Source organism: Calypte anna, chromosome 26, assembly GCF_003957555.1.
Source record: "Calypte anna isolate BGI_N300 chromosome 26, bCalAnn1_v1.p, whole genome shotgun sequence".
Classification (NCBI taxonomy): Eukaryota; Metazoa; Chordata; class Aves; order Apodiformes; family Trochilidae; genus Calypte; species Calypte anna.
The window spans coordinates 4,067,016-4,087,749 of NC_044271.1; the positions used below are offsets into that span (position 1 = coordinate 4,067,016).

General features: G+C 60.5%; 1 protein-coding gene across 1 annotated transcript; it reads right to left on the reverse strand.

Moving 5' to 3' along the window:
• Nucleotides 1–1,641: 1,641 nt before the first annotated feature.
• Nucleotides 1,642–20,449, reverse strand: NAV1 (neuron navigator 1). The gene is made up of 27 exons (XM_030465530.1): nucleotides 20,374–20,449; nucleotides 17,863–18,001; nucleotides 17,383–17,680; nucleotides 16,441–17,134; nucleotides 15,874–16,326; nucleotides 15,629–15,670; nucleotides 15,337–15,488; nucleotides 14,507–14,677; nucleotides 13,330–13,382; nucleotides 13,138–13,161; nucleotides 12,967–13,044; nucleotides 12,697–12,780; nucleotides 12,437–12,548; nucleotides 11,652–11,773; nucleotides 9,668–9,864; nucleotides 9,398–9,560; nucleotides 9,120–9,288; nucleotides 8,764–8,861; nucleotides 8,543–8,638; nucleotides 8,221–8,380; nucleotides 7,889–8,124; nucleotides 7,628–7,782; nucleotides 7,387–7,458; nucleotides 6,943–7,139; nucleotides 6,331–6,449; nucleotides 5,897–6,094; nucleotides 1,642–5,359 (listed from the first exon to the last, which is right to left on the reverse strand). Exons 1-27 carry the CDS (start codon nucleotides 20,406–20,408, stop codon nucleotides 5,264–5,266), a joined length of 4,413 nt encoding a protein of 1,470 aa, XP_030321390.1. The 5' UTR covers nucleotides 20,409–20,449; the 3' UTR covers nucleotides 1,642–5,263.
• Between the last annotated feature and the right edge of the window lie 285 nt (nucleotides 20,450–20,734).

A 20,734-nucleotide genomic window follows, 5' to 3' on the forward strand; every position in this document is an offset into this window, starting at 1 on the left:
ACAGAGGACAGGGGTGGTGGTTGGTTTGCCCTCCTCATGGGTTCCCATCCCTCTCAGTGGGGCCTCAAGTCAGAAAGGGGACCTGGGGGTATCTCTGGGATAGGACCCTGCATGGGGCCACATCCCCATGACACCATTGAGCCCAGGGGTGCTGCTTCCCAAAAATACAGGACTGCCCCCTGCCTGTGTCACCCCTGGAATGTGCAGAGGAGATTTCCCATCAAAGTTAGGTCACAGGGCTCTTCTCCTGCCACTCTCCCTGCTCAGGGCCGTCCCCAGGAAAATCCCTGCGGATGAGGGGTGATGGATCCCCCAAACCAGTCCCACACTCCAGGCCCAGAAACAGACACACCAGTGATGAACTTGTGTGAACTCATCCTGAGGACAGGAGCAGGGAGCTGGTGGGAATGGCCCCCTCCTGGCTTTGCCTTCACCATTGCAGCCGTTACAGCTCATTACCAGCCTGAGATTAATTAATGGCTCTTGGACATCTGTCCCTGCTCCAGCATCGCTCTCCCGAGAGGAAAAAAGCTTCTGAGACACCCTGGGGATACCAGAATCTCCTTTCTGCTGGTGTATGCAGGTCCCCCCCTTGCCCCATGCCCTGCCACAGTGCTCAGTGGACACTGTCCCACATCTGTCCCTGTGCTGGAGATGTGGGGTGGCATCCGTCACCACTGGGTTCCATTCAAAGGGGAGATGAGGCCCAGCCCTTGTAGGGTGAAAGGAACCCAGAGGGATGCCCAAGCCCCCCCCACACCCTCCTGTACACTTAAAGTCCAACCTGCCCTTCCCAACCCAAGAGAGGGTTCCCTGCTGTCAGGATTTCAAACCTGGAGCATTTCTACACCCCCCAGTGTCCTGAGCTGCATCCCCAGTAGTGTGATCAGCAGGGGCAGGGCAGTGATTGTCCCTCCTCTGCTCCCCTCTAGGGACAACCCCTGGAGTGCTGGGTCCAGCTCTGGGGCCCCCAGAAAAAAGACATAGAGATTTTGGAGCAAATCCAGAGGAAGCCACAAAGATGCTCCAAGGGCTGGAGCAGCTCTGCTCTGGAGCCAGGGGGAGAGAGTTGGGGGTGTTCAGCTTGGAGAAGAGAAGGGTGCAATGGGGAGACCTTAGAGCACCTTCCAGTGCCTGAAGGGGCTCCAGGAAAGATGGGGAGACCCTTGGGACAAGGGCCTGGAGGGGTGGGATGAGGGGAACCAGTTTCAAGCCGAAAAAGAGGGGAGATTGAGATGAGATTTTGTGAAGATTCTCTTTGGGGTGAGGGTGCTGAGCCCCTGGCCCAGGTTGCCCCCAGGCTGCCCCATCCCTGGCAGTGCTGAAGGCTGGATGGGGCTTGGAGCAAACTGAGCTGGTGGGAGGTGTCACTTGTCCCTTCCAACCCAAACAATTCTGTGGTTCTATGATCTCGGAAGAGGTGTCCCCAGCTGATAAAACCATTCCTACCATCTTGTTGAACAGCCAAGATTTCAAACCAGGAGGGTTTCTCCACATCTCCCCCCCCCCCCAGCTTTTTTAGGAAGGCACCCACCAAGCAGCAGAAGTGCAGTGGTACAAACACAACTGTCCTACCCCCTCCTCCTGCAGGAGCAGCCCCACATCCCCAGACACAGGACCAGCAGCCAGGTGGTACAGGAGATAACTTTATTGAACCCAATGGTGTTAGACAGATGACCGAGAATGGACATGCCAGTTGGTGTGGGCAGCGTGGGCAGCAGGAGCTGACTTGGTGCAGGGCTGGATTTGCTTCTATCTTTTGGAATATCCTCAAGCCTTTCCCTGGCTTCCTCTCAGACTTCTTTTAAAATTTCTTGCAAGTAAAAACAACTAGTGGTGGAAAGAGTCCAGATGGTGTTTGTTCCCTATGATTGTTCCCGCAGCTATGTACAATGTGGGGTTGGGTCTCAACATCAGGTAGAAAATGGAGAGAGTTTACAAACTTGGAGGCAAGGAAAAAGCAAAGACAGACAGGCGAGAGCAGTAGAAATCTGGACCAAAATCTTAAAGAGAAATTTAAAAAGTGCTATAAAACCCCTCAGCAGGAATACCATGCAGTTAAGAAACACAAAACCCAGTCAGTTACACAGATCATCTAAAACAGGAATTTGTCCATTTTGTCTTTTATTTAATTAAAAAAAGATTGTTTGTTTTTAATAGAAAAAAGCTAAAATTGTAAGGTTCAGGCCACCGGGTGGCAGCAGCTCGAGGGGGCAGAAGGGGGAGGCGCTGGCGTCTCCCAGCTCCAGCCCCTCAGGAGGGATCCCAGCACTCAGGGGCTACAGGCACCCTTGGGGGCAACCAGCACCTTTGGAGGTGCCAGGCACCCTTGGGGGGTGACAGGCTCCTTTGGGGGTCACAGACATCCCTGGGGGTCAACAGATACCCTTGGAGGCAAGCAGTACCTTTGGAGGTGGCAGGCACCCTGGGGAGGTGATGGACTCCTGAGGGGTCAGAGGCACCCTTAGGGGCAATCAGCACCTTTGGGGGGTCACAGGCACCCTTGGGGGAACCAGCACCTTTGGGGGGGTCACAGGCACCTCTGGGGAAACAGACCCCTCTGGAGGTGGTGGGTTCTTGTGGGGGTCACAGGCACCTTTGGGGGGTAATGGGCACCCTTGGGGTGGGCAGGAGGATGAGTTAGTGTGATCCATGGACCCTCAGTGCTGGATCCCTGGTCCCCCCAGAGCACTGCCACACTTGGGGACACGGGGTACTGGGTGTAGGCCAGGAGGAACCCCCTCAGGGCACATCCCCGGCCTGCTGGCATTGCCCTCATCCTTCCCAGCCTCTCTGCAGGTTCCTCCTGATTTACACCCTCGTGGCCCTCACCCCAAGCACACTCCAGCTGAAGTTATGGGAAAGGATGGGGCAACCCCCCCAGGAGAAAGGCTGACCCAGCAGCACAGCCCCCCACCAGTGGCTGACAGGGACAATTTGGTCAATGTTTTGGTGACACCATGACGGTGTCAGAGAAGAAATTCAGGCCCAGCCAGGGCTGCCTGCAGCAAGAGAGGTGCAAGAGCTCCCCTGAACCCAGGGCAGCCCCTAAAGGTGCATCTTGCCCCTTCTTGGGCCCCGAGCCCTGAGGAGGGGTTGAGAGGGGCTGGAGGGGAGAGCCGGTTGCCCACCCCCGGCCTCGAGTGGCTGCTGAGCCGGTGTCTTGTACAATCAGAAAAGAAGTCAGCGCAGCACAGTTATCACAGAGTACAAAAAAGACAGGAGAGAGGCAGGGCCGGGCCCCCAGCTCACACAGGGCCTATTTACAGCGAGTCCTCGGCCACAGCCGCTACACAGAGAAGGAGAAGGGAAAGCCCTGGTGGTGTCCAAGCCAGCGTGGGGGGGACATCCCTGTGCAAAGCGACCGGGCTGGCTGGTCCTGGGTGGCAGAGGGGGAACAGGGGGGGAAGCTGTGGGATAGATGGAGAAGTGAGCACCATGGGGCACGGGCACCACAGCCAGGACGCAGCAGCAGATGAGAGAGCACCAAGGGCAGGACCAGGCCTTGGAGCTGCCCCGGGAGGGATGGAGGTGTCCCTGAAGGCCACACCGGACACAGCACAGCAGGCCTGAGGCTGCCTGGCAGGGTGTGGGGACAGGATGGATCAGCAGAACCAGCTCTGGGGTCCACTCTCCCCAGCCAGGGGCAGGAGGTGAGCTGGACCATGGGAGAGGGGGTCGAAGGCAGCAGCCCCAGCCTGGCCGTGGCTAATGGTTGGATTTGACAATCTTTAAAGCCTTTCCCAACCAAAATGAGGCTATGCTCAGACCAGTGCCAGCACCCCTGTCCCCTTCCAGCCAAGCTGGCTTTGGGGACAGTCATAGGCCACTGGTGCAGGAGCAGGCTGTGGCAGTGCCAGCCTAAGCCCCACGTGTCCCCTTGCCAGAAGGTGGAGATTAAGGCACCATGGCAGCACTGGGGCTGATCCCCTCTGTGCCAGGAGCCTCACCTGTGACATTACACAGTAAGGCCAAGAGGACACGTGGCAGCCCTAGGTGTCCCCAGAACACACGGGGCACAGCAAGACCCTGCTAGACCCCATGGAGGCAGCCTTGGGGAGCCAGTGGTACAGAGACCAGCCCCTGGAACAGCTCAGTAACCCGCACCCCCAGGCCTGGCAGTACTGAGGGGACAGGGGCAGTCTGTGCCCCTCAACACCGAGGGGACAGGGAGGGTGGCAGGTTGTGCTCCCAGCACCAAGTGGACCCAGGGATGGGGCACAGTGACTACCTCATGCCCAGGCCTCAGGCAGTGCCGGATGCCTGGGGAGGGGGCGTCCTGTGGCATTTGGGCACGGTTGGAGACCCTGTCCCCAGGGCCAGACCCTGCCTTGTGCTTTTTGGGAGCTGCCAGGCCAGAGGCTGCCCTGAGAGCATCCCACTACCACCATGTCGCATCTCAGGCAAGCTGTGAGGCCCTGGGAGGTGGGTTCAGGGACTGGAGATTGTCCAGTGAGCACCAGTTTTGTGACAGAGGTGGTTTGAGTGGTGGAACCAACAGCTACAAAAGAAACCAAAGGGAAAGGGAGCTGCTTACAGGGAGGTGACGGGCACCGGATGACGGGCTCCAGGCCAGGAGAGCAAAGAAGCAGAACATAAAAGGGACCAAAGTGAGGTCTGGACTCGGCCAAAAGAAAATGGGAGGGGAAAAAACAAAAATAAAATAACCAAAGCAGGGTTTATTGGGCTTTCCTGGTCGCAGCGGCTGCCATGCAGATGAAATGGGGAACATACAAAGACAGCAGCAAGAGCTGTGCTCCTCCTTGGCCAGAGCGAGGCAGGAGATTCCCAGAGCCTCAGCTCTGCTGCCTGCCCTCGGCTGTGCCTGGCTGGGTGCAGAGGGAGATGCAGACCCTCACACCCACACTCTCGTCCTGCAGCCACACACTCCTCCTGTGCCCCCTGGCTTTGGCCCAGGTGGCTCCCACGGGGTCCCTGCCCCACGCAGGGGCCTTCCTGCAGCTCCCAGAAGTAGGGGCTCGGCCGCATCGGTTGCTATGGCCCAAAAGCCCAAGAGTTTACAATAGAGACAGAAAAAAACAATAAGGGAAACCAGGATTCTCCTACCCCCAGAGTTGGGATAGGAGACAGCACCCACGGACGAGCAGAGCTCCCCCATGCTCCACCAGAATGCGCTGGAGCCCTGATCCTCTCCGCTCGCTCGCCAGCCCTGCACTCCAGGATACCAAATGAAAAGGAGAGCAGCCCGTGGGAGCAGTGGCTGGCAGCAGCTCCCCTGCTCCTCGGCTGGCATGTCTGGGCCTCACAGAGTCGACTGCAGGTCGGGATCCACCATGGTCTCACGGTCTGGAGACTCGATGTAGTTGGCGGCTTCCTGGAGCTTGAGCAGCATGGCCATCTGTTGGGAGAGGAGTTTGGCATCAAGCCCAGCAGAGGCAAGAGGTCCCCCCTGGCCAAGACCACCTTGGTTGGCCCTTCTTGCCCTCCCATACAAATCAAGAGAAGCTCCTCAGAGGGTAAAGCAAAGCTCAAAGATGCTGCACTGGCCATGGGCACAGAGAGGATGCTCCAGGCTGAGTAGGACAAAGCATCAGAGGGGCACAGGCCTTGACACTTCAGATGTGACAGCCTGTCCTCTGCTAGCAGTCCTTCCAGCTGACACACTGGGACACAAGTGCCACCGCTGTGCCTTTGTGCAGCTATGATGTCTCATGAAGCACAATGCCATGGAGCACCATGGAGCCCATCTCACTGTGCCCACTGAAGCCACCATCCCACATTTACTGCTTCTCCCAGGAGCACAACGTTTTTGCACCCCCAAATCAGGCATTTTTACCCTAAAAAGTGATCAGGGAAGTGAAGCACAGCTCCACCCTGCTCTCCTCCTCCACCACCACCACCCAGCCACTTCCCAGTGCCCAGTCCAGGACCGTACCAGAGGGTCTGAGTCCAGGGAGCTGGGCGTTGTGTCTTTGACGGTGCGCTCCTCAGGAGGGGAAACGGTGCTGTGGGGCCCGATGGTGGGGGGCGGCAGGTGGTACAGCTTGGACTGGTCCTGCTGTGCTGATGGCCAGGGCAGGGTGTCCCGCACCCACTCCACAGGGTCCTCCCAGGCTGCTTTCTGCCCATGGACCTGCAGGCAGGGAGCAACAGCCACCTCTTGAGCACAGTGACACAGTACGCCAAGCCCCCCAGCACAGCCCTCTGTCCTGCTGCAGCCATGGGGCAGGGCAGGGACTGACAGAGATGCCACTTGTGCCCAAAATCCCAGAACCCCTGCATCCCCACCCTCTCAAACTGCTGACTCTCATCAGCAAGTCCCCAAGCACCATGGGCTTGCACCCCCAGGTGCCAGGCAGTTCTGGGTACCTTGAGCCCATCTTTTGCACCCTCCTGCAGGTAAGGGATGATGGAGTTGTTCCACAGGTCAATGAACCAGGTCCGGAAATCCTCAATTCCTATGGGGCAGGACAGGAAAAAGCAGGGACCTGGGGAAGAAGGGAGAGAAAAAAAATGGGAGCTGGGTCCCTCTGCTTCAGTCATCAGCCCCACAGCACTAAGCCTGGCTGTGCAGGGTGCCCTTGGCTCAGTCACCCCTCCCAGAGCAGTGCCCAGGCAGCACATGCCTGACACACACGGGCAGATAACAAGCCCCTGGAAGGAGCCTGTGTTCAATCGACCCCCCAAAAGCCTGGTGAGGCAAAGGGAGACCTGCCAGGAAAAACTGGGAAAACACGGCTCCTCCATGCCCCAGGAAGGGTGACAGTAACACAGGCTTGGCTGACACCATGGTGACAGCTTCCACAAATGCCACCCAGGGAAGAGCAGCACTTGTGTGCATCCCACCCACTCTTATTTATGTGGGACTGGGTGACACAGAGCAGCGTGTCACCCCCCAGGCTCCTTTGGGAGGGTTTTGCCCAGTCCCTGGGTCTCCCAGCAGCGCGAGGTAGAGGAGGGAGGCATGTGGCAAGGCGGTACCGATGAGGAAGTCAGAGGTGCTGTGTTTCTCCAGGAAGGTGTGCAAGTGGTACCAGAGCTTGGGCACCCAGTCCAACACACGCAGCAGCTCCTCCTTGTTGGCGTTGATGTCTGTGTCTGACTCCAGCAGCTTCCGCCGCAGGTAACGCACCAGGAAGCCATTGGCTGGCTCCACGTTGTTGGAGAATGTCAGCATCCTGGGGGCAAGACTCAGGTGATCAGGGCTGGGTCTTTACACAACCTGCCCAGCACCCTCGGGGGACCTCCTAGCACTCCCACACTGCAGGTGCCCGAGATCCTTCTCGGATGACAGAGCTAGGGCTTGGTCTTCATCAGGGTACCCAATCAAAGGATGTGTCCCCAGCACTGCCCAAGGACAGGAGTGATGCCCCCTGCACCCCACCAACCCCATGGGGATGTTACCCAGGAATGTGCAGTGCCCACCTGAAGCTGAGATGGAGACCATGGTTTGGGGTCATTTTCACAGGCTGGTTAGTGGTCCCAATGATGTAGGGGCTGAGTGAGTGACAGAGAGACAGAATCCATCAGAAAAAAAAACAACCTGCATCCCCCCTGCCCACAGCAGAGCTGATCTGAGCACAGTGGACATGTGCAGTCGTGCAGCCTAAACTCCACAAGCCTGGGAGAGAGGGCTGGAGGAGGATGTGGTGGGGCTCTCACTCACCATTTGTGGTACTTGCAGGTGAGCGCACCGTTCACAAGCTCACTGATGGATCCTGCCTCACTGAGGTCATCCAGGAGGATCACCAGAGGCACGTCTGCCGTGCCCGTCTCCCGGTCGATCTGGTTGGCCAGGTTGGAGAGGTACAGCTGCAGGTCCTGCAACCAAGGGGCTGGGTGTCACACATGGGACTGTGGCATGGCTGCCAACGGGAATCACAGTACCAGTGACAGCAGGGATGGTCCCAGTGCTGCCAGCCCTCACCTTGCACGACTGCTGGTGCATGTTGAAGGTGCTGACAATGCCTTCAGTGACGTCCCGGCCCGATCGCTCCACCAGGTACTCGGCCAGGCGGTTGGTCAGGTAGGTCTTGCCGGTGCCGCTGGGTCCCGAGAGGATGAGCCGGCGGTGCTTCAACAGGAGGCTGATGTAGTGCTGCATCATGGGCTTGGGGATGAGCGTCTCGAACACCAGGCTGTCCACGCACTTCTCCTTCAATCCTGCAGGCAGGAGAGGGCTGAAGGTCTCGCTCACGCCCCTCGACACCACCAGAGAGAGGGAAGGGGGAAGCACTGGAGCCTCTCTGCCCCACTGACCTTTGAGTGTCACAACAATGCTGGTCAGGCCCCGGCGGCACAGCGGCAGCTCCGGTGGCTCCGTGTCCAGGATTCGTTTGATGTGGCTGATGCTGTAGCTGTAGACAGACTCAGTGCTGAGCCCCAGCGTGGAAGCAGGATCCATCTTGGTGATGTAATCCTACAAGGGCAAGGACAGGGCTGTCAGTGTCCCTGAGGGCTGTCAGGGAGCAAGTGGCACTCAGCAACTCCACAAAATACTGGTAAGAAACCGGGCTAAGGAGCATCACGCATGATGGAGCAGCATAAGATGCTCTCAAAAGAGGGGTCCTTGTACTCCTACCTTGAAGACCTGGCAGACAGCCTCATCCAGCATCTTCCAGTCCACTTTCCCGCTCACCTTGGTCCAGCCCAGGAAAAACTCCTGCTGCTTCAGATCCTAGAAGCCAAGGTAGAGGTGTGCAGCCTGGGGCACCATATGCAACCCTGGGCAGGTGTCCTCTGCTCTTTGTCTAGGACCATAGCACTGGGACAGGTCAGGCTTTGCATACAGCCCACACTTACCCCCTTGATGATGTGCTGGGGAGGCATGCGCACCACAATCCGCAGCATCAGCTCGTCCTTCTGGGCACCAGCACTGACAGCGTCCATGGGGGACACGTCTGGGGACAGAGCACTGAGGCTGAGCTGGCAAGGAGAGCTGAGACACTGGGCCTGACCATGCCCAGCCTGACCCAGATTTTGCTGCAGCAGCAGGTGGCACCAGCAGCAGGACAGACCCCTGTGCACAGCTGCCTCCAGGTCAGCAGCAGCACCTTCCCACCAGCTGCCTCCTCCCAGGGTCTGGGCTGTTCCTCACCCACCACACACAAACTTCTGCCTCAGGACCTGCCCTGTCTGCCAGCAGCTGTCACCCCTACCTGAGTCCCCCAGGCTGGGGCTGAAGGCATGGCCGAGGGTGAGCCCCAGGGAGCGGCGCGGTGAGGAGGCTGACATGCTGGTGATGTGGGGGACAGAGCCCGGCACTGCCGAGGGCCCCGGAGCCACCTTCAGGCGGTCGTTCTCGGCCTTCAGGAGATCCACCTCCAGCTGGGAGAGAACCCAGAGTGAGGAGCTGGATACCAGCAGTACCTCAGGACTGCAGGGACCATGGCCACCAGGTTCTCAGAGCCAGACAGACTGTGGCTGGCGTCCTCACCTGCATGTTGTGCATGGTCTCCCGCAGCTGCTCCAGCTGGTGGGCTGAGTTGAGGGCCTCCAGGCGGATGTCTGTCAGCTTCATCTCCTTCTCCCACAGCTCTGACCGTAGCTCTGACACCTCCTTCTTCTCTGGCTCACCCTCACCGTGAGCCTGGAAGAGCCTGGGCAAAGGGAAGAGACAGAGTCTTGCACATGTCCCCAGCTGGAGCCCACAGCCCCCATGACCAGCCCTCCCCACCCCGTGCCACCCCCCCCTGGCCCCACGCACTCAGCTGTGTCAATGCCCACAGAGGAGGACGTGGAGGATTTGATGGAGGGCGAGGCAGTCTCTGTGGAGCCATGCTGCAGTTTTGGGGAGGAAGGGGCTGATGAGTCCGGTGTGGCAATCTCCTCAATGTCTGAGTAGGATGAGGCTGATTTGGGTCCCTTCTTGATACTGAAAGCCTTGTTGAAGGAGCTGCGTAGCTACAGGAGACAGAAATGTTCCTGTTAGGGACAGGCCTCACAGAGACCTAGCTCAGCCCTGCTCCAGGACCCCCATCTACCTGGGACCCACAGGCAGTCTGAGCTGGGACCAGTAACACCCAGTCCATCCCCAAGGCAGGGCTGTGCCTTAACCCCAAGCTGGAGCAGTGCTGGCTGGACCCTGTGCTATCAGCACCGCCGGATGATGCATGGCCCTTTGGACAGTGTTCCAGCCCCAGTTCAGATGGCAACAAACAGCTGCACAAAGTGTGGAACTCACACCCTGGTCAGGCTCCCCCCAGCCCTGCTCCCATCCCAGCACCAACATCGGGGTGTTGAGGCACTGCACCCCTGGTCTATTAGAAAGGGCCAACTCCAACCTCACATTCACCCCACCACAGCCATCCCAGCAAGGACACCCTCCCCCCTCAGCCACCACCAGGCTGGGGCCATAGTGCAAGGAGACAGTTTCAGCCCCACACCCTTCCTCTGCCCTGAGGGGTCTTCCTGGAAGCACAGAGATGTCATGGAGGTCCTGGCCAAGCATGCAGCATGCACACAGCACACACAGAGCAGCGGGCAGGCGAGTGGCGTGCCGAGGCCAAGCTGGACTGGGGGGTGGGTGGACATTGTGCAGGGGCCAAACCAGGCCTGGGTCCTGCTTACACAGCACCAGCCTGCAGGAGAGCAGCAGGACAGGTACCCCGGGCTCACTCAGTGTCCCCTGAAGGGCCAGGGCCTGCTCTGTGGGGAGGTGAGAAGAAAAGGACAGAAATTGGGCAGGATGAAGCCCAACTCCCACAGGCACCAGGCAGGTTGATCTGGGGTATCTCCAAAAGCAAACCCATTGCATTTCAGTGTAAAAAAAACAGGTGGGTACCAGGCCCTGCTGATGGCAGAAGAGCAGAGGAGCACCAGGACCCATCAGGTACCCAACAGAGAAGAGCCACTCGAGGCCAGATCAGGCCAGCCCTATCAATGCAGAGATGGGCAACACCACAGCCCAGCCCCACGGGCAGGGCTGCAGTGAGGTTCTCAGCCCCAACCTGAGCCCTGGTTACAGGGAGCCAGGAGAGCACCTGCCTTCCCTGGGTGAGGGGATTGTCCCCATCCAAGCCCTTCCTGCTGTCTCAGGGCAGTTCAGCCCCTCTACATGGGTGCATCTTTTAGCCTTGACATCAAAGGAAGGAACCAAGACTGTTCCCAAGATGTGCACCCTGCTGGAACCCCGGAGTGGCCCGTGGAGGGGGGTTAGTGCTGGTGGGATGGGTGGTATGGGTGGTGTTATGAGCATTGTTCCATAAAATGGAGCAAGGGCCCTGGCCAGGCACAGCATGGGGTGGAGGGGACAGTATGGGACTTACCTCATACACCTGGAAAAAAAGGGTTGAGGTCAGCATAGGAGGAGAAAAACAAAACAAAGCAAGACTTAATCACGCATCCAGCTCAGGCCACCTGGCACAGGGAAAGGGCTGCCTGGCCGAGGGGTCTGGCCCCTTGCACTGCCAGAGCCTTCGTGGGCAGGGGATAGACAAGTGGGAAAAATCGAGGGAGGAGTCGTGCAGGACCAGGGCTGGAAAACTCTCAGAGAGGCTAGAGAGGTCCTGGTCAACATGTCAAGACCCAAATCCATGGTGGCTGCACATTTGTCCCCAGGGGACTGAGGGGACCAACACCACACTGCCAAAGTAGACCAAGACCAGCTGGCTTGTGAGGCTGACTCTTGCCAGACCCTGCCAGAGGCTCCCCAAGCCCCACTCCTCCTGTCAGTGCCCTGTCCAACCCACCCAGCTCTTCTTCTTCTTCTTCTTGGCATCTGCATCCTTGCTGCTGCCGATGCTGGAGTGGCTGGTGATGCTGTTGAGGCTGGAGATGCTGTCAGAGGAGTTCTGACGCTTGATGCGCAGCTCTGGGGCCAGCCAGGGAAAAGAGGGAGACCAGGAAAGGAGGGATCAACAAATGACATCTGCCCCAATGCCAGGGCCACCTGTGCTCTGTGCTCTCCACCCTGCACCCCTTCCCTTCTCCCACCCAAACACTTTCCAAACTCTTGGGGTCACCACAGAAGATGACACAGGGCTCAGACACCACACAGGCACTGCCATTCAAGACTGACTCTAGTCCCCAGGGAGATGCCCAGAACACACATCCTTCTGTTCCTGCCTCAGGCCACCTCCCTGCCATGCCCTGCACTCACATTGGAGTTTGGGCACTGCAAACAGCACCCTTGGGAACAAAGCCAAGATCAACAGTCAAACTGGGCTGCCAACAGAGGGCCCAGTGAGGAGATGTCCTGGGGAGGATGACCATCCCCATCACCCTCACACAGCACTGCTGAAACCTCCTGTGGTGACAGCTCTCATTATTCAAGCCTGTCTTCAGATGCTCAGAGGTCCCAGGTGGAGAAGAGCTGCTGCCCTGGGGACCCTTCAACCCATCTGAACACCCCACTGGAGTGAGGGTGTTGTGGGATCCTGTGCCAGCCCCTGGTAGGAGTAGCTCAACTGGCTATGGCCCAGTAGCTGAGGAAGGGCTGCATCCCTGTGGTGGGGGCTGCCTTACCATGCCTTACCTTTGGGGGTGACATCAGTGCCATTCAGGGCACCCTGGATCACAGCCTGGGCCTCAGAGTTCTTCTTCTTCAAGAAGTCGATGGTCTCTCGCAGGTCCAGAAGCTCCGTGTCCTGGCGGAGTCATAGAGAATGTTCTGATGGCACAGGGCCCACCCCGAGAGCACTCAGTGCTGCTGCAGATACACCCCTGAGTCCCACATCCCCGACCCACAGGATGCACAAGGGCTCCCCAACACCCACGCAGCACCCTGACACCCACCTTCTCCTCTGCAGTTTCAGCCAAGTGCCGCAGGCGGGACGTCATGCTCACCAGGCTCTGCTCAAAGGCTGCCACCAGGTTGGCCTGGGAGAGGTGGAGAAATAAGTGAGCACCCAGAGCTGGGCAAGCACCCGCTGCCAGGTGCAGGGTGCAAGAGGCTGAAGAGGGGAAATCGAGACCTCACGGGCACGGGCCAGCACCAGCCCCATGCACAGCAGGGACACAGCAGCATGTCCTGTCCACGGGGCAGCAGCTCCCGTGGGGACTCACGTTAGCAGACAGCTGGGAGGTCAGGGTGGCCACCTTCTCCTGCGAGGACTCCAGCTCGCGGCGCAGTTTGCGAATTTGCTGTGGGGAGAGAGTGGAGGGGGTGAGTGAGGCCACACACTCAGCCTCGCCACGGGGGCAGGGGCAGGCGATGAGCAAAGGGCACAGGCTCACCTCAGACTGCATCTTCTCCTCAGCCTGGCAGTGCGAGAGCAGAGACAGACAGACAGACAGAGGCAGGCAGTCAGGAGGGCAGCGAGGCATGGACAGGCTCAGCGTGAGGCAGAGGCATGCACAGAGCCCCCCGTTTCCCCCCCGCCCCCCCCAGCCATGCACAACCCGGCGCAGCGCGGCGGCGGCTCTTACAGAGGAGTAGGTGGAGGAGGCGCTGGAGGCCAGGGACAGCACCGATCCATGAACTGCAACAGAACAGAACGCCACAGGTCAGGGGGCCACAGATGATGGCATCCCCTGAGGCTGCAGGTGTGGGGCACAGCAGGGTGCAGGGGATAGAGCACCCAGAGAAGGGGCTGGGGGAAGCAGAAGGTGGGAGGGTGGCTGCTCAGCACTGCCCATTTCTCAGCGCCTGGCTGGTGACCCCCTCCCCAGCCACACAGTGTGCAGCAGGAGGAAGGGAGCACCTTCCACCTGCACCCTCCTCATCCACCCACCCTGGCTGCTTCAGACACCCCATCCAGTGCCACAATACCCCGGGGCCAACACAAGGACACCAGGCACCCCTGGGGGTCAGGGTGGGCTGCATCCCAGTGCAGATGCCAGTGATGAAGGGTATCATCACGACCCTTGCAGCTGCATCCTCTGCTCTGAAGCTGAGGACAGGATGCACCAACCCATCTGACAGCAATGCTGCAGCACCAGGAATCACAGAACCAGAAAATGGATTTGGCTTGAAAAAGACCTTTTGAATCATCCAGTCCAACTGTTGCCCCAGCACTACCACTAAACCAATTCCCTCAGCACCACATCTCCAGGACTCTGAAACCCCTTCAGGGATGATGGGGACTCCTGCCCCTGCCCTGCCCTGCCCTGAGCAGCCTGGGCCAGGCCCTGACAACCCTTTCCAGGCAGAAATGTTCCCCAGCTCCAACCTAAACCTTCCCTGGCACAACTTGAGGCTGTTTCCTGTAGTCCCATCCCTTGTTCCTTGAGAGCAGAGCCCAACCCCCCTGGCTCCAACCTCCTCTCAGGGGGTTGCAGAGAGCCACAAGGTCTCCCCTCAGCCTCCTCTGCTCCAGGATCAACACCCCAGCTCCCTCAGCTGCTCCTGGGCAGAGCTGTGCTCCAGACCCTTCCCCAGCTCCATTGCCCTTCTCTGGACACCAGTCTCTCAATGTCCTTCTTGTCGTGAGGGGCCCAGAACAGACCCCAGGGTTCAAGGAATAGCCTCACCAGTGCTCCCTGCCTCAGTCCTGTTGGCCACACAAGTGCTGGTACAAGCTGGGATGAGGAAGGGACAAGCATGCAGGGAGCCCCAGACCCCCCAGAGTCCCTTTGCCTGGGCAGGAACACAGCACACTCTCACCATCATCCACAGGGTCCCGGAAAGAGCCCGAGCGGATCATGCCTTTGGGCTTGTCGGCCAGGGAGAGGGTGCTGCCCATCTGGGACGTGCTGTACAGCTCGAAGGTGGAGTCATGGGTGGGGATGCTGTTGGAGCGGGTGATCCGCGGGGTTGTGGCAGCAGTGGGGCTCACTGCAAGAAGGCAGGGGAGAGGCAGGGTCAAGAGTCACAAGGAGAACCTGGGATCAGGATGGGGAAGCGGGGCTGGGAGCGCTCCAAGAGCTGAAATGCAGAGTGGAAGCAGGGATCGTGGTCCCAAAGCAGGGGGAGCTGAGGGAAAGCTAAAACACAGATTTGCACTGGACACCAGCACCAAGGTAGCCACAGGCCTGAGAAATAAATCCATCACTCCAGGACAATGTGGGCAGCACCATGCCAGAGCCCATCACCTGCAGATGCAGGAGGGGAGCAACTCATGACCCACTGCCCCCACACCAGCAGCCCCAACCCTCCTGCCTGGGACCCACCCCAAGCCCTCCAGGATTCCGCAGGTCCTGGAAAAAGCAGGGCAGGGCTCACCCCTTCCCCCAACAGGCACCCCCAGAGCCATGGGCAGAGCCCTGAGGATGGATGAGATGCCCTGAAGCAGAGCTGATGGACATCCTTGGGCACAACCCAGCACCTCAGTAGGAGAAAAGCACCAGGTACTGGGTGTTAAGGCTGCTGGCAGTGTCAAGGAGAAAAGCAGACCCCAGGGCAGCACCAGCAAGTCACAGGGGAGCAGGGGGTGACAGGGATAGGAGGGACAGCCTTGTCACAAGCAAAAGGGGGCTTGGGGGGGGGGCACTGACCGATGCTGGTGAGCGGACCCTTCCCAACCAGTGCCATGGGGAGGGTGGGGGGTGAGGGCAGCTCCTGCTGATCCTCTGACTCAGGGAGCCCAGTGCTGATGGCGTGCGAATGGCGCCGCTCCTTGGCCTCCTCCTGGGAGTGGAGCTGGTACCTGGGGAGCAGAGCAGAGCCGCATGGTGAGGTTGGACCAACACCAACACGGCTTATGCCCAGCACCAACAGCCCCTGCAGAAAGCTCTGCAATCCCAGCCCCTGCCCAGCACCGTCCAAATGCGATTCGGGCTCTGTTACCTCAACCCTTTCTTGGGCAGCGTGTTCCTGTCGCGATTGGCACTGGAAGGGAAGGAAAGATCTGTCACATCCCTGCACAGATGAAGGAAGGTGCCATGTGGGGGTTGAGCCACAGGGACAGCAAGCTTTTCCCCAGAAATGTAGCAGGAAGAGCCTCCAAAGCAGGCAAAGGTCATGGCGTGACTGCAGGGAAGGACTGAGCCCACGGAGGTGCCCTCAACCCCTTGCCCTCCCTCTAGCCATACCTGTCCAGATGTGAGAGCCGGGGGCTCCCGCTCCAGCCCAGCTCCCCTGCCTCCTCCTCCTCCTCCTCAGCGCTGGCAGGAGGTGCAGCAGCAGGGGTCTGGGTGGTGGTGCTGCCTCCTGAAAAGGCACTGGGCAGGCTCATGGGCATCTGCAGGGACTCCATGCTGCGGTGCAGGCCTGAGAGCTTGGGGTACATCCTGCCCTCCTTGGGGACACTGAAGCCACCCATGAGCTCCAGGCCCTGGGAGAAGCTAGCTGAGTTGATGTTAAGGATGGGGGCAGGACTGGGGCTGAAGCAGGGAGCAAGGTGCCCGCTGGCTGGGTGCAGGTCCTGGAGCTTGGCAGTGTGGGGGGGGTGCAGCTCGCTGGAGGAGGGCAAGTCCAGGCTGTTGGAGTTGACCTTGTCCAAGTTGGCCAGGGAGGGAGGCTTCACATAGGTTTTGGCAGCCGCTCTGGAGGGGGATAAAATGGTAAGGAAGCAGGTGAGATTTGGGAACTGGACACAGGTGGGCACTGGGCACAGCTGTGCCAAGTGCCTGCTGTCCTCAGAAGCGGAGGAATTGTACCTGAGAGGTGTGGGGGGCAGCTCAGCCACCTTGGCCGCTGGCGGGAGGTTGGCCTGGACTTTTGGGGTGCTCTCAGGTGAGCTGACGCTCTTCATTGTCCCACACTCTGAGTCAAGTGCCACTGCTTTGGCCTTGGCCTTCTCCTTCTCACGGTCTGTCTGGTTCACAGGAGCCGGCGCGCCTCGGCCGGCACCAACCTTGGATGGCTCCTTGAGCCGTGACACCGAGATGCTGCCCTGTTTGGTGCTCAGCAGGCTGGGATCGATGCTGCTGCTGACCGGCCGGTTGGCACCACGGCCACCAGTGACACTCATGGAGCTGGACTTGGCTGGCCGGGGCAGGCTGCGGTACTGGATGTTGGAACGAGCCCCTGGAGCCAGGAAGCCAGGCTCAGGTGCGTTGGAGACATCCAGGCTTGTTTTCCTTCCACTGACAGGCTTGACGGGGATGCCAGAGCTCTTCTGGATCTTGCCGAGCGTGGCGGAGCCCCCAGCCTGCATGACGGTGGCCGTGCCGGTGGCAGGAGCTGGTTTCTTGTAGCCAAAGGAGCTGGAGGCTGAGGGCCGCGTGAGGCCTGAGGGCGGCTTCTTGGCATCAGCCGTGCGGTCACGGCCGGCATCGGAGGAGGAGCGCTGCAGGCCTGTGCTCTTCACAGACAGCTTGTTCTTGTCGGTGGCTTTGGTCTCAGGCTTGCCTGGTGGGCAGGGAAGGATAGGTTAGTGTTCCAGGAGACTTTGGGGACATTTGGGTGCTAACTAGGGCCACGGGACAGGCACAACCCTGGGCAAGCAGGGCTTAGTGTGGGGCTAGACACACAACCTGCCTGCAGGGATGCAAAGCCCTGCATCCTTCAGCCCACATCCAGCCATCAGGTTGTCCCGTGGCCAACATTCTTGGGGAAGGCCCACAAGGACACTTCAGCCTGCCTGAATCAGGTCTCACCTGCCACTTTGAGGGTGCTCTGGGCTGTGTGGGTGATGGGGGAAGTTACTGCCACCGGAGGGGTCTTGCCCTTCTTGAGGGATCCTGGGGTGCCCAGGCTCACTGGCTTCTTCAGCTCACCACCCTTGGGCCCCTCCTCTCCACCTTCTGAGGGCTCCCGCCGCCACTTGGAGGAGCCATGCTCCATCTTCAGGCTGCTGCTGTCGTAGTCCAGCTTTTTGGGAGCCTTGTCTTCCCCCTCGCCGTACCAGCTCAGCCCACTCTCTGCCAGCGAGCGCTTCTCCGAGTCCGTGCGCAGCTGCAGGCAGCAGAGAGTCAGAGGTGCTCCTGGCACTGCCCCCAAACCCAGCTCTGGGGAGCACCAGCCAGCTGAGAGAGGGACACAGCAGACACCCTGTGCCATGCCTTGGTTTCCCCACACTGGCACCCTCCATCCCTCCCCTCTCTCAGGAGCTGTGGCACTGAGTCAGGGGCACTTACTGCTATGGCTGAGTTCCTGCGCGAGGCAGTGGGGGTGGAGGGAAGGGAGTTGAGTGAGGAGCTGGCGTTGAACTCCTCGGAGCTGAGGTTGTCAGAGGCATCACTGAGGCCGCTGCTGATGGAGCTGCTCTCATCCCAGCTGCAAAGGCAGAGCTAGCATCAGACCTCCCCTGACCAGCCCCAGCCCTGCCCAGTGGGTCCCAGCCAAATCCCATGGGATCTGCTGCTCTGGGGACTGCCAGGGTGCAAACCTCATCTCCTGGCAGTGCACACTGCAGAGCTGTGGCAGAGAGCTGGGACTTGGTGGCTGTCAGCCCAGGCTGCCACAGGCTCAGCACCCCAGTGGTACTTGAGCCTCAATGACCCCGTATCTCCCTGTTACAGCCCCCGTGGGGGTTTTTAGGGCCAGAGGGTACCTGCGCAACAAGGAGGGGCCAGCACCCACCCCAGCAAAGCTGGCAGCATCATGTTAGGTGCTGAGCCTCCTGTGTTGTTGTGACGGCCAGGAGGATCACAAGAAAGGGCAGGGACCATCTGGAGCAAACAAACCAGCTGCCCTGCACACCCCTGACCTCACAGGGCCCCCACCCCACCTCATCACACCCTGCTCCCCCTTCCAACACCTGCAGTGGGCACAGGCAGCAGGTACAGGCACCAGCACCATGCCAGGGCAGCTACTCCATGCCAGCAGCCCAGTGGACCGTGCACAAGTCCATCTCCATGGCTGTCAGTCAGCAACCACAGCAGAGCAGCAGAGCCCATGCACCCACAGGCCCGGGCAGCCCCACAGCACCGGGCTGTGCCTGCAGCGATCCGGCACAGACGGGTACGGAGCATCTTCCAGCAGGATGAGCACAGCCCCTTTCAGGTCAGCAGCTGAGTAGGTCACTGGGGCCCTGCAGCCTCTCAAGGGGGCTGGAAGGAGCTGGGGGGAGGCTGCAGTGATGCCCAAACTCCAGGATGGAGCAAAGCAGGCAGCTCCAGCACCCTCCAGCCTCTGTCCTCTGCTCTTCACAGAGACCAGGATCTGGCCAGGGCCAGGACGGGATGTGGTTTCCTTCATCCCAGTGACAACTTATGGAACAGAGCCCTGCAGGTACTGCCACGGGTAAGGATTTAATTACAAACACATGCCCATGCTGTGCTGCTGGGCTGCTCAGTTAAAAGCATCTCCCAGCACCAGCCCCTGCTCCAGGGGTGACCTCTCACTAGGAAAGCAATTCCTACCACGAAACAAAGCTCCTTTCCCACAGTGGCACCACCCTCACAGCAGGCAGCACTGGGAATGAGGCTGGGCTTTAGGGAGCTGCAGCCTGTGGGCACAGGGCTGTGACCAAATGTGACACTGGCTCTCTCCAGCCTGATTTTGGTGGACCAGCAGGGCAAATGCCAAATGTCCTTGCTGCCTCCCACCGGAAGCACCCCTTGCCCTGGCCCCAAGCATCTGGAGGGTCCCAGTGATAGGGAGAAATGGGGCAGGGGGTGACCCCAGATCCTCCTTAGCAGCCCCACAACACGGGAGGCCAGCACAAAGGTCATGGGTGACATCCCAGAGCACTGCAGCCTTGCGGGGAGGCCTGTGATCCAGCGGCCTGATGTGGGGTGCTCCCAGCTCTCTTGTGCAGCTCAGGGGTGCCAAAAACCAACACTCATGTGCTGTGCCCAGAGTGGCAAGGAAAGCCCCAACTCGGGTTGCACCGCGGCCGCAACCACTCCCGGTGCAGAGCCGAGCCCAGGCACCCCGCACCACACCGACCCCCCCCCGCACCTCAGAACCCAGGAGAGGGGCAGCCGTGCCGCAGCGTCATGCCGGGGACAAAACTCAATTCCTGCTTTGTGCTCCAGCCCCTCCATCTTACAGCGATTCCCACCTCCCCTCAGCCTGCACCGCAGCAAACCCACCCCGCAGGCAGCGCTGCACCCGCAGCCCCGCGGAGGGATGCTCAAGGACAGTGGCGGGGCAGGGGCTGCGGCAGCGGGACCGTCCTGCAGCGCCCACCAACACCGACCGGAGACCCCCCCACACCCCGTGACGGATGCACACCCCGACCCTGACCCCAGAGCTGGCTGCACCGCAGGGGGAGCAGGGATGGACGCGACCCAGGGGCTCCCTCGGGATGCTCTGCTCCCCGCCCGGCCCGGCCGCACTCGGGTCGGAGCCCCCGATGGGGCCCGACCCGGCATCCCGCTGCCCGCCGCGCCCCGACGGGGTCAGATCCGCCGGCCGCTGATACCGAAGCCCCGGGAGCCCCGCTGGGGGCTCGGCCCGGCGGCGCTGCAGGTGCGAGGCGGGGCAGGGGGTCCTGGTCCTGTTCCCGAGCCCGGGGGGAGCCGCCCCGGTACTGCGGGGCCGGGCGGGGCCGCGCTTCCCGGGCCCCCTTCCTCCCCGCAGCGCGGCCGAGACAAAGCACCGCCCGCGGAGCGGCCCCAGGGCCCGGGGCTTTGTCTACGGGGGCCGGGCCCGCCTCGCAGCGCACCGGTACCGGTGCCGTTGCCGGTGCCGTACGGTACCTGCTAGCCAGGCGCGGCCTCCCCGCCCGCAGCATGGTGCTGCCCGCTGAGCGCGTACCCGGCGGGCCCGGGCGGGAGGGGCAGCGACGGGACCGCCCCCGGCCCCAGCCTTAAAGCGGCCGCAGCTCCCGAGCCCCCCGGGCGCAGGATCCCTCCTCACCCACAGCCCCTCAGCCGGGCCTGTGTTCCCCCACCTCTGTCTCTGCTGCCCCTCAGCTGCCCTACATCCCCACGGGAAGCACCGCTGCCACCTCGTCCAGACCACAATGTGGCCCCAGTGTCCCCCCAGCACATCTCTCAGCCTGGCCCCAGCGCACCCCTCTCCAGCCCCTCTCCCCTCCTGATGTGGGGCTCGGGGGGG

Coding starts and splice junctions, on each gene's coding strand:
- NAV1 (XM_030465530.1), bottom strand. CDS start 20,408: ATGCTGCGGGCGGGGAGGCCGCGCCTGGCTAGCAG. Junction 9,561..9,667: donor GTGGGCATTGACACAGCTGA/GTGCGTGGGGCC, acceptor CCCTTTGCCCAG/GCTCTTCCAGGCTCACGGTG. Junction 9,289..9,397: donor AGACCATGCACAACATGCAG/GTGAGGACGCCA, acceptor GTTCTCTCCCAG/CTGGAGGTGGATCTCCTGAA.